The 14,306-nt window shown below is 41.6% G+C and overlaps 1 protein-coding gene across 1 annotated transcript in view; it reads right to left on the reverse strand.

Annotated features, from left to right (window-relative positions):
- Positions 1-10,511: 10,511 nt before the first annotated feature.
- The window catches only part of LOC140908790 (vesicular inhibitory amino acid transporter-like), a 43,549-nt gene continuing 39,754 nt past the window's right edge, over positions 10,512-14,306 (reverse strand). The window contains exon 2 of the mRNA XM_073336665.1: positions 10,512-11,663. Coding sequence (XP_073192766.1) covers positions 10,512-11,663 — 1,152 coding nt within the window. The remainder of the gene's footprint in view (positions 11,664-14,306) is intronic.

Here is a 14,306-nt window from a genome sequence, read left to right on the forward strand (position 1 = left end):
AATAAAGCAGCAAGTTTTACTGCCTCCAGTCCTGTGAGTTGTGTTATTTTTATTCCACTGAGCAGACCTCTTACAAAGGAGCACCATAGTTTGCTAGGTTATTCCTCTGGCTCCACCCTGGAACAACAATTAGACGATCATCAAAGATTCAAATTCAGTAGGATTATGTTGACTGGTGAAAGTGACTGTGGATTTTTCCATTTGGGTCAAATGAGAAAGTTCAGGACAGCATAAGAAAATGACATTTCTTATCCCAATTTACACTCCAGGGGTGTGAGCTGCTTCATGGTGCTCAGCAGTGGGGAAATATGTAAACTGAGCAGTATCAAATCAACAGGCTAGTAAAGTTCACACAGTGCAGACTATCAGGTGTGTAGTCAGCACTGCCGGGAAATGCAAAGCTGCTGTGCAGAGAACTTACAGGAATACAGATGAGGGTCAGATCTACCTGTAAAGTGTGGATATCTGCAAGATACCAGTCTGTGTGGTGCATAACTTTTAACAATGCATGCACAAAGTAAAGTCCCATTCTGCTTCAAAGAGCATGTTAAGGTAGCAGCAGACAAGGGAGTATGTCCAGTGCGGAAAATGCTTTTTCTCTTATATAGATTAGTCTACATGGTTACAATGTAGGACTGGGCTCAGGGATCCACTGGTTGCTGTCATGCTATACCGCATGTTAAAGCCTTGCCTGTGACATGGTTTTTGTTACCTTGATGCAATAGGTTGGGCATATAGGTCCCATTGCATAGTGAAAGGAGTGGCTACTGAATGACTGGAGATGATGTGAGGATTCACCTATTTTTTATTGAAATGATCATTCTTAATAAACCCCCATCCCTCATTGTAGTTGACAAGTGTGCAGAGGTGGGTTTAGTGTTTACTAAACAATTGATGACTTGATGCATGCTCTGTGCTCCCACTGGATTCCCTAATGGGCCACACACTCCCATCTGTAGCATTATGTGACCTGCTGTGACTAGTTACCAGCAGATGACACCACTAGCTACTGCTTTAGGGTGCTCATGTTGACGTGTGGCTCTCTAGATCTGTTGGGCTAAGTGGATAATCATACTACCCCACTGACAGGTGCTGTGGTAGATAGTTTCTGCTGATGGAAGTTATGTCTCCTTGTGCACCTGAATAGCTCACTCTGAGTGTTATGTACAAAGATCCCAGTCACAGATGGTAATGGGGGTGCAGCTGTCCAAGTGGGGCTTAGTATCCCTGAGGCAGCTGCAATGGGAATTTGGTGCTTATAACGTGGCCTGTGTGTTTTAAGTGTGCTCCTCTAACCCTTCTGCCTTCATCTTATCTCTTATTACGTTATTATTTATTATACAAAATGATTATTATTTGCTAAGGACCAAAACTGAGTGGCAGCCTGCGAACAAGGACACTGGCACATGTGTTCCATGGGTTCCTGGCCTGCTGCAGCCTTTTGTTCAATGTTGATTACTAGTTAGTAATGCTGCTTTTCTCTGTGTTCTTATTTCATCCAGGAGTGGAAAACAGTTTTATGACTAGAGCAGATGTGTCAAGCTCATTCAAAGCAGAGAGAGAATTCCATTTTTAATGCTGGTCCATGGGGCAGGGCATAAATTAACACTTAAGTTAAGTTATCCCTCCGTCCAAGTGGATCTCCCACAGAAGTCAATGAGAGTTTTGTACAAAGACCAAGGGTAAGATACTGCCTTTATGTAGCAATTAAATGTCCGTTATTTTTAGTTAAGTCACATGCAGTTTCTCACTGTAGGAAATTAGGACTACCACCCCTTCTTCTTTTCTTCACCTACTTCCTTATCCTCCTTTCTCTCTTCCCCCTCCCTTTCTTTTCTTTGCGTCTCTCCTCTTTTCTTCAACCTGCATTTCCTTTCCTGGAGCAACTCCCTAATTCCTGCTCCCCGTAAGATTCATTTCCATCTCATTTCTCATTCCATTTGAGCACATGATCATAAACTATTAATCTCTGATCATTTGAGTTGTCACCCTTATGCTTTAGAATCAATTGCTCAGCATGACTGATAGGAATGAGGAAGTTCACACCTCCCAGAGCCATTGTTTCAGGCTGTTTGGAGATTTAGGAAGGCAACATTACATTGGGTTGCACTCACTTTACATCTGGAAGGATAACTTTCATAGAAGCATAGAATATCAGGGTTGGAAGGGACCTCAGGAGGTCATCTAGTCCAACCCCCTCCTCAAAGCAGGACTAATCCCCAACTAAATCATCCCAGCCAGGGCTTTGTCAAGCCTGACCTTAAAAATATCTAAGGAAGGAGACATGGAACTTTGTAACTATGAGGACTAGAAATTTGCTTTTTTTAAAAAAATCATATTTTGCAACATCTGAACATGTCATGTGGGCCATATAAATATATATCAGCTAGTCTGGATTCAGCCTGGGGGCTTGGTGCTGGCATCTTTGACCTAGACACCCCACTGTAACTTGTGGTAGGGCTGTGAACAGTAAACTCCACTTCACGTTGAAGCTTACACCAGTTTCTGAGGAACATTCTTATGTGACCATCTCTAGGTACATTTGAATTAATGCACCACTTTATATAATTGGACTCTTGTGTGTATATTATCTGCTCTACGCAGGGAATTAGGCCCTGCCCCCACGGCTTTGTGCAGCCTTGATTCTGAGGCTTCTAGGGACTAGTCCAGTACTTGGTTCACGTTAGGACAACCCTAGGGGCTGCTCTAATTTGTTCCTTGGCTTCCATGGCCCTTACATCTGTAAGGGCCATGGAAATAGGACCACCACATTCCACCTGAGAAATAGAACCACCACATTCACACCCAACATGCACCTGGCCTGGCCAGAACATGCTCTAAGTCCAGGGATTATGGCGGGTGTGTATGCAGTGCTGGCTCTGCACCCAGCTAAGAGAGGTTCCCTGCACCAGTGGCCTCACTGCAAGGGGCTTTATTCTTGCTGTGACAAAGTTCCTGCTCTACCTCAGTGGGTCTTGCGCTTATTGGCGGATTTGCTCGCCTTGGAGCTTCACAGCAGCCCTCAGCTTGGCCGTTTTTCTGAATCCACAGTCCAGGTCGACTCTTCCTGTGTCTGATCAGGAGTTGGGAGGAACCCGGGCCCGCCCTCTGCTCCGGGTTTCAGCCCAGGGCCCTGTGGAATGCAGCTGTCTAGAGTGGAACAGCTGGAACAGCTGTGCGACAGCTGGAACAGCTGTGCGACAGCTACAACTCCCTGGGCTACTTCCCCATGGCCTCCTCCCAACACCTTCTTTATCCTCATCATAGGACCTTCCTTCTGGTATCTGATAATGCTTGTACACCTCAGTCCTCTTCGCATTCTCACTCTCAGCTCCTAGTGCCTCTTGCTCCCAGCTCCTGGAACAGCTGTGCGACAGCTACAACTCCCTGGGCTACTTCCCCATGGCCTCCTCCCAACACCTTCTTTATCCTCATCATAGGACCTTCCTTCTGGTATCTGATAATGCTTGTACACCTCAGTCCTCTTCGCGTTCTCACTCTCAGCTCCTAGTGCCTCTTGCTCCCAGCTCCTCACACGCACACCACAAACTGAAGTGAGCTCCTTTATAAAACCCAGCTGCCCTGATTAGCCTGCCTGAATTGATTCTAGCAGCTTCTTGATTGGCTGCAGGTGTTCTAATCAGGCTGTCTTAATTGTCTCTAGAAGGTTCCTGATTGTTCTGGAACCTTCCCTGTTACCTTACCCAGGGAAAAGGGACCTACTTAGCCTGGGGCTAATATATATGCCTTCTGTTACTCTCCTATAGCCATCTGGCCTGACCCTGTCACATTGCTTTATGGTCCCTTTGTGCTGGCTATGGTGCCTCAGGAAAACAATGAATTGGGCCCAGTGGGTATTTGTGAACTTATAATGGTGGGGAGGAGAAGGGAGAGTACTCAGAGGAAGGGATATATAAGAGACGGAAGAGAAATATAGATTTTTAGAACATTTTTATTTAGCAGTTTGTCAAAAGCCTTTGGAAAGCAGACAGCATTAAACACATTGAAGGCAGCTCCCCTTCTTCCTTACCTTCTTGTTCTCTCTCACCTTCTCTTGACACTTTTCTCTTCCCCTCCTTTTCCCTTTCTGCCCTTCTCTGTTTCCCTCCTTCCTGTTGTCTGTCCTCCCCTTCCTTTCACTTCTTGGTTCCTCCTCTTCTCCCATTCATCATCTTTATTCTACCATTTTCCTGTCTCTGTGTTCTTATCCATCTCCTTTTTTCCTTTATTTCCTCTAGCTTCTGCTCCTCCTTTCCTCTTCCCCTATCTTCCCTATTTCCCTTTAAAATACCCTTCCTCCCCCCTCCTCTTGTATTCATTTCTTCAAGAAAAGAAAAGATCAAGCAGGAAGGGCAACATTAGCATAAGTTCTGTGGACTAACCTCCTATATAGCCCACTATATTATATACAGTAATCTCAGGAGGACATACATTGGCAGAGAGGAGAGGGAGGAAGGAAGGGGAGCTGCCTCTGATGTTAGAACCCCCCCACCAGAAGAAAGGATAGTCTATTGGTTAGTGCATTAGAAACCCATGGAACCTGGGATGTTGAATTTCTTGCTCCACCACAGAGTACTGTGTGACTTTTGGGAAATTGGAGAATCTCTCTGTGTTTTGCATCCTCATCTGTAAAATGGGGATAATAATCCCTACCTCACAGAGGTCTTGTGAGGATAAATACATTATTTCTATGATTCTGTCAAAAGACTGTGAGGTGCTCATGCACTACAGCAATGTGCGCCACATACATACCCTAGTGGATAGCTCACAAGTAGCTACAAATATCTAAACAGTGGACAACAATACGTAAAAGTTTTCAAATGGGGTATTTTCAAATACATGACAAACTACTACAGAACACAGTCAATTTCCTAACATTTTATTTCCCATGTGAGCTCCTAGGACTGTAAATCTTGAAATACCATCAGGATATTTTTTTGAGCTTCATTTCCTTTTCAACTGAAATTTGGAAGATTAAACATTTTCTAGCAGTGATAGATCATCCAGTTATTAATACTAATGCAGAAGAACAGGATAAATGATTTTCAGGAATCAGTCATCAGTTTTTAAAGTTTTATAGTTCAGGAATGGGAGTACTGAATATTGAAATTTGATTTAGTAGCAGACTAGTCTTTAAAGCACAGACACCATACCTTATTTCCTCCTACTCCACATGCTTTTTTTTGCATTTTTTCAGAGTAACTGATTAGTGTAGAATGAATTTGGTATGTGTGATTCAGAATTCACCTCAGAGAATGAAAGGCGAAATGCATTATAATCAGGGGTGAACAGATAATAAAGTGGTTCTGGCCTTAGCAACTGCCTTTTAATACCCTTTCCTGAACTATCTCTGATGTTCTGTTATCACTAGCAGCAGCAGGGAACACATATCTCATTGCTGAAAGAGGAGAAAGAAATATAGTGGTGGGGAAAACAATTCCCAGTTAGGAAGTGAAGTGCTTTAAAATGGACTGCAAAGTTTTTGTTACAGAACATCATTAACAAATTGTAGATGTGAAATCCTGGCTCCACTGAAGTCAATGACAAACCTCTTATAGACGTCACTGGGATCTGGCTTTCACCCGAGGTGTAAATTTAAACATTAAAAATACATTTACAGAGTCAAAGAAAATGTTTGGAAGCTGTTCCTATTTATAGCTCCAGTTTTGGAAGGTACTTAAACACATGCCTAACTTTAAGCATGTGAGTAGTCCCATTGGCTTGAGTGTGCTTAAGTATCTTCCCCAACTGGGACATATATGTGCCTAGTGCTGAGTTCAGGGCTCTGTGTTTCCCTTAAACCCACTGATGATGCCAGAGCCACCTGAAAATTAAGAGGGAGAGACTGTTTTAGTGGGTACTAATGATATCATTATTGAAGGGGGAACTTGGAATCTTGCTACCAGACAGATACTGCTGGGTGCAGTTAGTAAAGGAGGAAGAGGGTTGGTAGATATTTCCTTTCAAGATGGTATTTATTTGCAATTTGATTCTCATCACTTACTCTGATGGATGTTCCAGTTAATGCTGATCGTTGGCTCTTAAAACAGGTTTCAATAAAGCACTAGCAGGGTAGTGGATTGGAATACTGAGTAAGTCTGTCTGTCTGTCTGTCTGTCTGTTTGTTTATTTATTTTCTCCAGCTGTAGTGATTTTAGTTGTTAGTATTATTTATTCAGTGTCCGAAGGTGTGCTAGTCATTTCACAGACATATACAATGTATTCATACCCCTCAAATGTTGCTCATTTGGAGGGATTTCACTCATGACAATTCCAAAGTTGTACGTTTCCTACATGAATAATTTTTGGGTCCCTCATTATGTCTCTTTGTCACATACTGAGTCCCACACTAGGCAGGTTGAGAGGCAAATCAGAGGGCTCCGGATACTGAAGATCTACTTGCCTTTGCTGCCCTTGCAGACAGTTTCTCCCGCCTAGGTGTTTGGGCCTGGCCCTGTGAGGAGGTGTTCGGCCTTTTGTAACTCACATGGGTGATCTGCCCAGAAGTTGCTGAGTCCTGGAGTCCCAGATGGGTAACCTGGGAGCCACATACTCACTCCTGGTCCTGTTCTGGCCGCCTTTGCTGAGTGTTTTCTCTCCAGGAATCTGTGCTTACCCACAGAAGGAGGTGCTGGGGCTTTTGTGGACTTGCATTGTTGTATTTGCTTGTTCCTTGTGGTATGTCTAAACAGGGCATTTATGTGTTGAAGCCAAGGAGTGAATCTACAGCTCAGCAGCTTGCCAGGCAGTAACGTCCTGCGTGGACACTGCTACAGTGCAGTAAAAGTTCTGTAGTGTGCTTTGAGGTTCTCCCATTTCAAACAGAGATTCAGTAACTCCTCACTTAACGTCCCCCCACTTAAGGTTGTTTCAAAGAGACGTTGCTGCTCAATTAGGGAACATGCTCATTTAAAGTTGTGTGCAATGCTCCCTTATAACGTTGTTTGGCTGCCTGTTCTGTACACAGCATGTAAGATTTTGTGGAAGAGCAGCGACTTTACAAGGGAGCATTGCACAAGTTCCTCTTCTCCGCCTCCTCCACCTCCCTCCCAGTGCTTCCACTCCTCCCCCTCACTCTCAGAAAGTCCTAAGCTCCGCCAAACAGCTGTTTGGCAGCAGGGAGACGCTGGGAGGGAGGGGGAGGAGCAGGGATGCGGCGTGCTCCGGAGAGGAGTTGGAGTGGGGGTAGGAAGAGGTGGGCCTGGAGTGGAGTGGGGACGGGAAAAGGTGGGCCTGGAGCACCTCCCAGCAAAGTCGGTGCCTGTTCTTCTCCGGGTAAGTTGCCACTGCTGCTGCGAAGGTGCTTCCTAGCCTCCTTGCCTGCAGTGGGATGTGCCTGTGTGGGGTAAGCCAGGGTACTTCCCAACCACAGTACAGTACAGTACTGTACAGTATATAATGCCTTTTGTCTGCCCCTCAAAAATTTCCTTGGAACCTAACCCCCCGCATTTACATTAAATCTTATGGGAAAATTGGATTCATTTAACATCGTTTCACTTAAAGTTGCATTTTTCAGGAACATAACTACAATGTTAAGTGAGGAGTTACTGTACTCTGTAGTGTCTGCAGGGGACATTACTGCATAGCAAGCTAGTGCACTGAAGATTCACACCCAGTTTGCTGTGCAGTAATATCTCAGCTAGACTAGCCTTCAGATTCTCTTCAGGACCTTGATATGTGAGAAAGGTCCTAGGCAAATTATTACATCATGATGGTGATAATATAGGAGCTTTATGCAGTATAAAATATCTATGGCCTTTTGAGCTAATCAGTTGCAGGAAAGAATCCTGAAAAAAATGACCAACTTTAACTTCCCTGCTTCTGAAGTAGCAGATGTTGGCTTCTACAGAAGTCCTCGAAGGCTGAGTTTGCCATGGAAGTCAAACCAAAGAAATGTGTGTGCTGTGGAGTTGCTAAGGGTGAAAAGAGCTCCTACAATAAGCTGCTCACCTCCTGGAGGCACTTACTCCTCAGATTCTCAGGTCAAGTCTGTTTCCCAGTTAGGGGTCCTGACATTCATAAGAATTACTTATGAAAGATCCAGTTTAAAAAATAAAACAAAAACATTTGTAAAGCAGGTAGGTCCACCATATGTTGATCTCTGGCAGCTGGGTCAGAGGGTATGAGTCAGGCCAGAGCCAAAAATCCATGGGACATTCAGGGCTGTATCCACATCCTGTTTGAGCTCACTAGCTCCTCTTTCAACATGGACTGCATGGCTTACAAGGCTGTCCAGCTGTTACTGTCCATCACCAAAACCCTCTCATGTAACTTCCTTTTCCCTAACACGTACCATTCTTTGGTTGCCCATGCCTCTACTATCCACATTACTATTTCTGTTTGTAATACTTTGAAGGTTCCTATATGTTGGTGGGGCACTATAAATACCCAAATAGCTATCTGGTGATAGACCCCCTAACTACCAAGATAAGATTTTCTTTTTGAAAATGAGAAGTTTTTGCATATTGGTTTTTCAGGGTTTTTTGTTTTTCTCTCCTTTTCTCCCCACACATTTTCAGTGGCAATATAGAAATGAGGGAGGGGACACAAACAGCAATTGAAAAACCAAAAAACTTCCAATATTTCCATTTTCAATTTAGAAAAGAACAAAACCAAAATCAGTTTTGGGGGCATTTTGTCCAAAAACTAAAAACATTTCAAAGTGTTTGCAAAACTTTTGGAGAAAAACTAAGGGTTTTGTTGTTTTGTACATTTTTTTTTGAAAAAAATCATACTACTTTCCAACCATTTCTAGTTAAAATATTCAGATTCATTTGAAGACTTCCCTCAGTGGTACATTCACTGAGGCAACTCTAAGCAATCTCTGAAGAAAGCAGATAAAACAGACAGAAAGCAATAAAAGAAAATGGGATGGGGGAAAAAAAAAAAAAAGCTTGTGCAATTTGGTTTGGAGATTTGTTGAATAAACTAAGCTCAAGAATTCTTATGCAACACTTCAAACTACCTTCTTATGTCCTCAGACACAAAAAGGATAAAATATAACTAATACTGTTCTTGCATGTTTACTTATTTGAGAATGTTCTCTCCATAAAAAAGTAATGATACCCTTTCATTGACATCATCCAAGGGATAATATCCTTTTGTCTATGTCATTGGGGGTAATAATAACCTTTCAACTACTTCAGTGAGCAGCGCTTTTTTTTGTCATTCTACATACAAATAAAAAGACTATACTTTTAAAAAGTAGATAGGGACAAATATGCTCCTATTTACATTTGCATCAATACAGAATAACCCAACTGAAGTCGATGGAATTAAATTGGTGTAAATGTGGAGCAAATGAAAGCAGAATTTGACCCATAGTGTTTAAGAGAGTACACAAATGCTAGAAGTCTAGTTATTTTCTTGTTTGTGCTGGGGGTTTTGTTACGATACAGCAGTTTTGTTTTCTTAATTCATTAGTGTCCTATATTTAACGCCTGAAACTTGAGAAGTGTACGTTTTCCCATTAATTACCAGAAAGAATACAAAGGAACAGACTGACATACTTGGTCTTATCAATAGTGTTGATCACTTAAGTTTAGTTGTGCATCATTTATCATTGAATAGGTTAGCCTTGAGAGGCCATTGTCAGGTCAGTAGCATTGCTGCTAAGATATTAAAAAGAAAAATATCACAGTTAAACAGTTATTATTGACGTTTCCACTTTGTGCATGCCAGCATATGGTTGGATGAGATTCTCCTTGATATGACTCAGTAAAGGGTTGCATGAAGCTGTTCATAATGAAAATGTCAATTTTCTTCTTTCAAATAATTACTTTGAAAGTAATTATTTGAATAACTTAGCATAGCTTTAGTATAATAAGATATGTATTCATTAAAGTACCCTGACTAGATTGCTTCCTATCATGGTAACTTTTCACTAAAGTGAAATACATTGCGATGCTGATCTCTTTATTAAACTAATATCTTTTAAAATTAAAGACGATGGCAAGTTATACAGGATGTTAACTGTGTGTTTGTTTATTGAACTTGATTTACTTCATTTCAGCTTTTAATTTAGTCAGATAAAATAAAAAGATCAAAGAAATTTTCTGCCTAATACAGAAAGTGAACAGCATATTAACTTCTTCATTCTACTAGTAAGACGTCTTGTAATCAAACCAATAGGATAAATGCATTGCAGGAGAATGAATCTTAGAAACTGACTTCCAGGAAAACGGCACTGATTAGCTACAGTTCCTTTAAGAACATATATACGCACAAATAACTGTGAATTAAAAGTGGGAATGGTCTATTAAAAGTGCTTCTATTTTGCTTGGTATAGCACTGTTAATGTTGAACATGAGAGCAAATGAAACTTCCATTTCAATTCAATGACAAAATATTTTAATTGTAAACAAAATTGTTTTTCTTTCTTTACTCATTTTAAAAACAAGTAATAGTTCTTATATTAAAGCACATTTGTGCTGTGTCATATATTAATTTTGGAATTGCATTCACAGTGGTAATACTCAAGAGTATATCATCAGATTTTCAAGATGGCCTTTCTACCTTCCTCCAAATGCTTCAATCAGCCCTTTTATTGAGCAGACTATACCTGATAAGCTGCAAAGGAAACCCACAGTAAAAAGAGAAATGGCTGCACATTTCTCCAAGAACACTAACTTTCCCCATTTAAGTTTTAAGTGGAAAATAGAAGGAAGAAGAAAAGTCATAGCAGCACCTGTTACACTGCCTGTTAAACCCATCAGCAGAGCAAAATGTGGTATGAACATGGCCATCAGCAGAGTAAACAAGAGGGCCAAGCCTCTTAAAACTACAATAAACAGTGGGGTTCTGTAATCAGAACGATTGCTGCTAGATATGCAAGTATGCAGTATTTCTGTGACTGCAAAAAAGGGCAATGGGTAAGACAGAAGAGCCTTGGCTAAGAAGCACAAATTCACCAGGATTTTTAGGGATGATGGCAGGTTGTCAGTAATAACTTCCTTTGTCTCTTCGCCCCAAGTCAGGAATGCAGTAAGTGCAAAGGCTGTCTTGAAGAGACAAGCAAAAAAGTGAGTCCAGTTCAACATACAGCTAAATTCCTTTGGGTTTTTCATGTTCCCTTCAAGAGTAGGAAGAAATATTTGTGAAGTGTAACTGAAAATGATCACCCCCACTGAGACCAGGAAATCCTCAAACTCAATGGGGAGTCTAAATCTTGTCCAAGACCACTGATGTATTTGTGTCAGACAGTAACTCATCACTATGAAGATGATAATGAAATGGACTAAGGAGCAAAGCAGGCTGAGTTTGGAAACAATGCTGAGAGTTTTGATAAACACACAAGGCAGCAGTGTTACAAACACAATTACAGACCAAGTTTTCTCAGTCACTGGTAAATATGGAAAACTATGTGACAGCAAGTTCCCACTAACAACCAGATACAAAATGCACGTCATGATCAGTTCCATCACCTGGGTCACATTGACAACTATGCCACCTAGTTTGGGAAATCGCTTTTTACAGCAGGCATTAGCAATGTCTTCGTATGTGTCTCTCACTCTTATGAGCTGCCCGTCTTCATCTTCTTCGTACAAGCAAGCGATTAGAATTTTGCCAGTATAGCAGCAGAACATTGCAGCCAGGATAATAAGAAACAGCCCACTGTATCCACTGTGGAGAAGAGCATATGGCAATCCTAGAACAAAAATTCCCTAGAGAGAGAGACAGAGAGAGAAAAGATAGGACAAAAATCCTTGAGGCAAAATGTTTACTAGAAGCAACGTTTTCAAACCTGCATCTGTTGAGTATCATCTTTTCCATGGTGGGAGAATTGTTATAGTATTCTAAGTAAATAACAATTGCAAAAAAAAGAAGTGTTTATTTAGGATAAATGAAGTTATTGGCAAAAATACCTGCTCATCCAGACACACATGTACAGATAAGCTAAGAAAGAGAGAATGCAAGCAAATGGTAGAGACAAGTTCCTGTTTAATATTTAATGCTGATGTGATTAGAAGCATATTTTAAAAGGCTTATAGGCAGTTATTCAGTCAACATGCATATTAATGGAGCAGGTTCAATAATAAAATCAAAGAGCTGTAGCAGCTGCTGTATAAGTTTCACCCAAATATTAAAATAGTATCTTAGGCAAATCCAATAATGACACACGGTTTTGGTTTAAAGATTATACGGGGGTCATAGTTAACAGTCATCTGGAAATAAAATGACATTCGTGTTGGAATGGGTTACTTCTGCAGCAGTCTGAAACCTTATGGGTTCTTTGCTGTTGTATTCATTCCTGAATTGAGCACTCTTGTAGCTGAGAGTATAGAGAGTTTGGCCTTATTTATATGTCTAAAAATGTATGGTGGGTATACACATACTTTTCTCTGAACACTTTCTCAGAGGAATTGGATTATATTTGTTTTATCCACACTTCAGTTTCATGAAACACCGTGTTCATGGTCTTTTGCAAGTGTGTTTTTGTTGCTTTTGAATTCAGATCAATACAAAACTATCAAATTCTTGAACCCAATAGGCATGCATACAAAAGATTTAATTTAAGCTAAACAGCATCCCTGACATTTCCCTTGTTTCCCAGGTGACAAAGCTGAAGATATACAACGTACATCAGTGCTTTGTGTTCTTGGTGATAATTAAAATAAAATGGAAGGGAAGCAAAATAAAGCTAAATTCATTACATTATTTTATATTATGTCTTACAGCATTATAGGTGAATAAAATGTAGGTATTAACACATTTAGCCAGGCATGGTGACCCAAATTATGAGATCCTTGCTGAGAGTCATGTGACATCAATGGGGCTACATGCAAAGTCATCAGATTAAGTCTCTTGGCGTGCAAATGCTTAAACATATGCTTAATGTTACTCACATGTGTAGTCTCATTGTGTACAATTATAAACATGTAAGTGTTTATAATCAGGGTCTTCATTTGTGCTCAGCATGAGTAAAAGTGGCAGAATATATGCCTCATTATTTACATAGGGCCTCCTTCTGTCACTCTTACTCAGTTTGTGTGGTAGTTTACTCAGTGATTATGTTCAGAGTAAGATATTACTCAAAATGAGTAAGGGTAGTGTAATTGGGCCTTTGCACCCAGATTCTCAAAGATGTTTAGGTGCCAACTCCCTTTGGAATCAATGGGAGTTAACCATCTAAATATCTTTTGAAGATCAGGGCCGTAGTCCTTACTCAGGTCAAATCCTGTTGCTTTCAATAGGAATTTTAAAGACCTCAGGATTCGGTCCATCATGAGGTCATAGGTGGGCTGAGCACAACTTGTATGTTATTTGTAAGGGAAAAAGATAGAAAAGAGAAGGTAAGTACAGATCTAGATAAGAGGTTTGGTGGCAAAGAGAAACTAATGGTAAACTATTGAAAGTAATATATTGTGATCTCCTTTCTTGTCTCCCAGCCATAAACTAACATACATTATAAATCAATGACTGCAGGGGACAGCCAGCAAAGGAGAAAGATGGGCAGCCAACAAACTAAAACGACATCTTTACGCTAAGGGTATGTCTACACTACGAAATTAGGTCGAATTTATAGAAGTCGGTTTTTTAGAAATTGGTTTTATATATTCGAGTGTGTGTGTCCCCACAGAAAATGCTCTAAGTGCATTAAGTGCATTAACTCGGCGGAGCGCTTCCACAGTACCGAGGTAAGCGTCGACTTCCGGAGCGTTGCACTGTGGGTAGCTATCCCACAGTTCCCGCAGTCTCCGCTGCCCATTGGAATTCTGGGTTGAGATCCCAATGCCTGATGGGGCTAAAACATTGTCGCGGGTGGTTCTGGGTACATATCGTCAGGCCCCCGTTCCCTCCCTCCCCCCGTGAAAGCAAGGGCAGACAATCATTTCGCGCCTTTTTTCCTGAGTTACCTGTGCAGACGCCATACCACGGCAAGCATGGAGCCCGCTCAGGTAACCGTCACCCTATGTCTCCTGGGTGCTGGCAGACGCGGTACGGCATTGCTACACAGTAGCAGCAACCCCTTGCCTTGTGGCAGCAGACGGTACAGTACGACTGGTAGCCGTCATCGTCATGTCTGAGGTGCTCCTGGTCGCCTCTGTGAGGTCGATCAGGAGCGCCTGGGCAGACATGGGCGCAGGGACTAAATTTGGAGTGACTTGAGCAGGTCATTCTCTTTAGTCCTGCAGTCAGTCCTATTGAACCGTCTTATGGTGAGCGGGCAGGCGATACGGACTGCTAGCAGTCGTACTGTACCATCTTCTGCCGAGCAGCCATGAGATGTGGATGGCATGCAGTCCTTCTGCACCGTCTGCTGCCAGCCAAAGATGTAAAAGATAGATGGAGTGGATCAAAACAAG

The sequence above is a fragment of the Lepidochelys kempii genome, chromosome 3 (assembly GCF_965140265.1).
Source record: "Lepidochelys kempii isolate rLepKem1 chromosome 3, rLepKem1.hap2, whole genome shotgun sequence".
NCBI classification, from domain to species: domain Eukaryota; kingdom Metazoa; phylum Chordata; order Testudines; family Cheloniidae; genus Lepidochelys; species Lepidochelys kempii.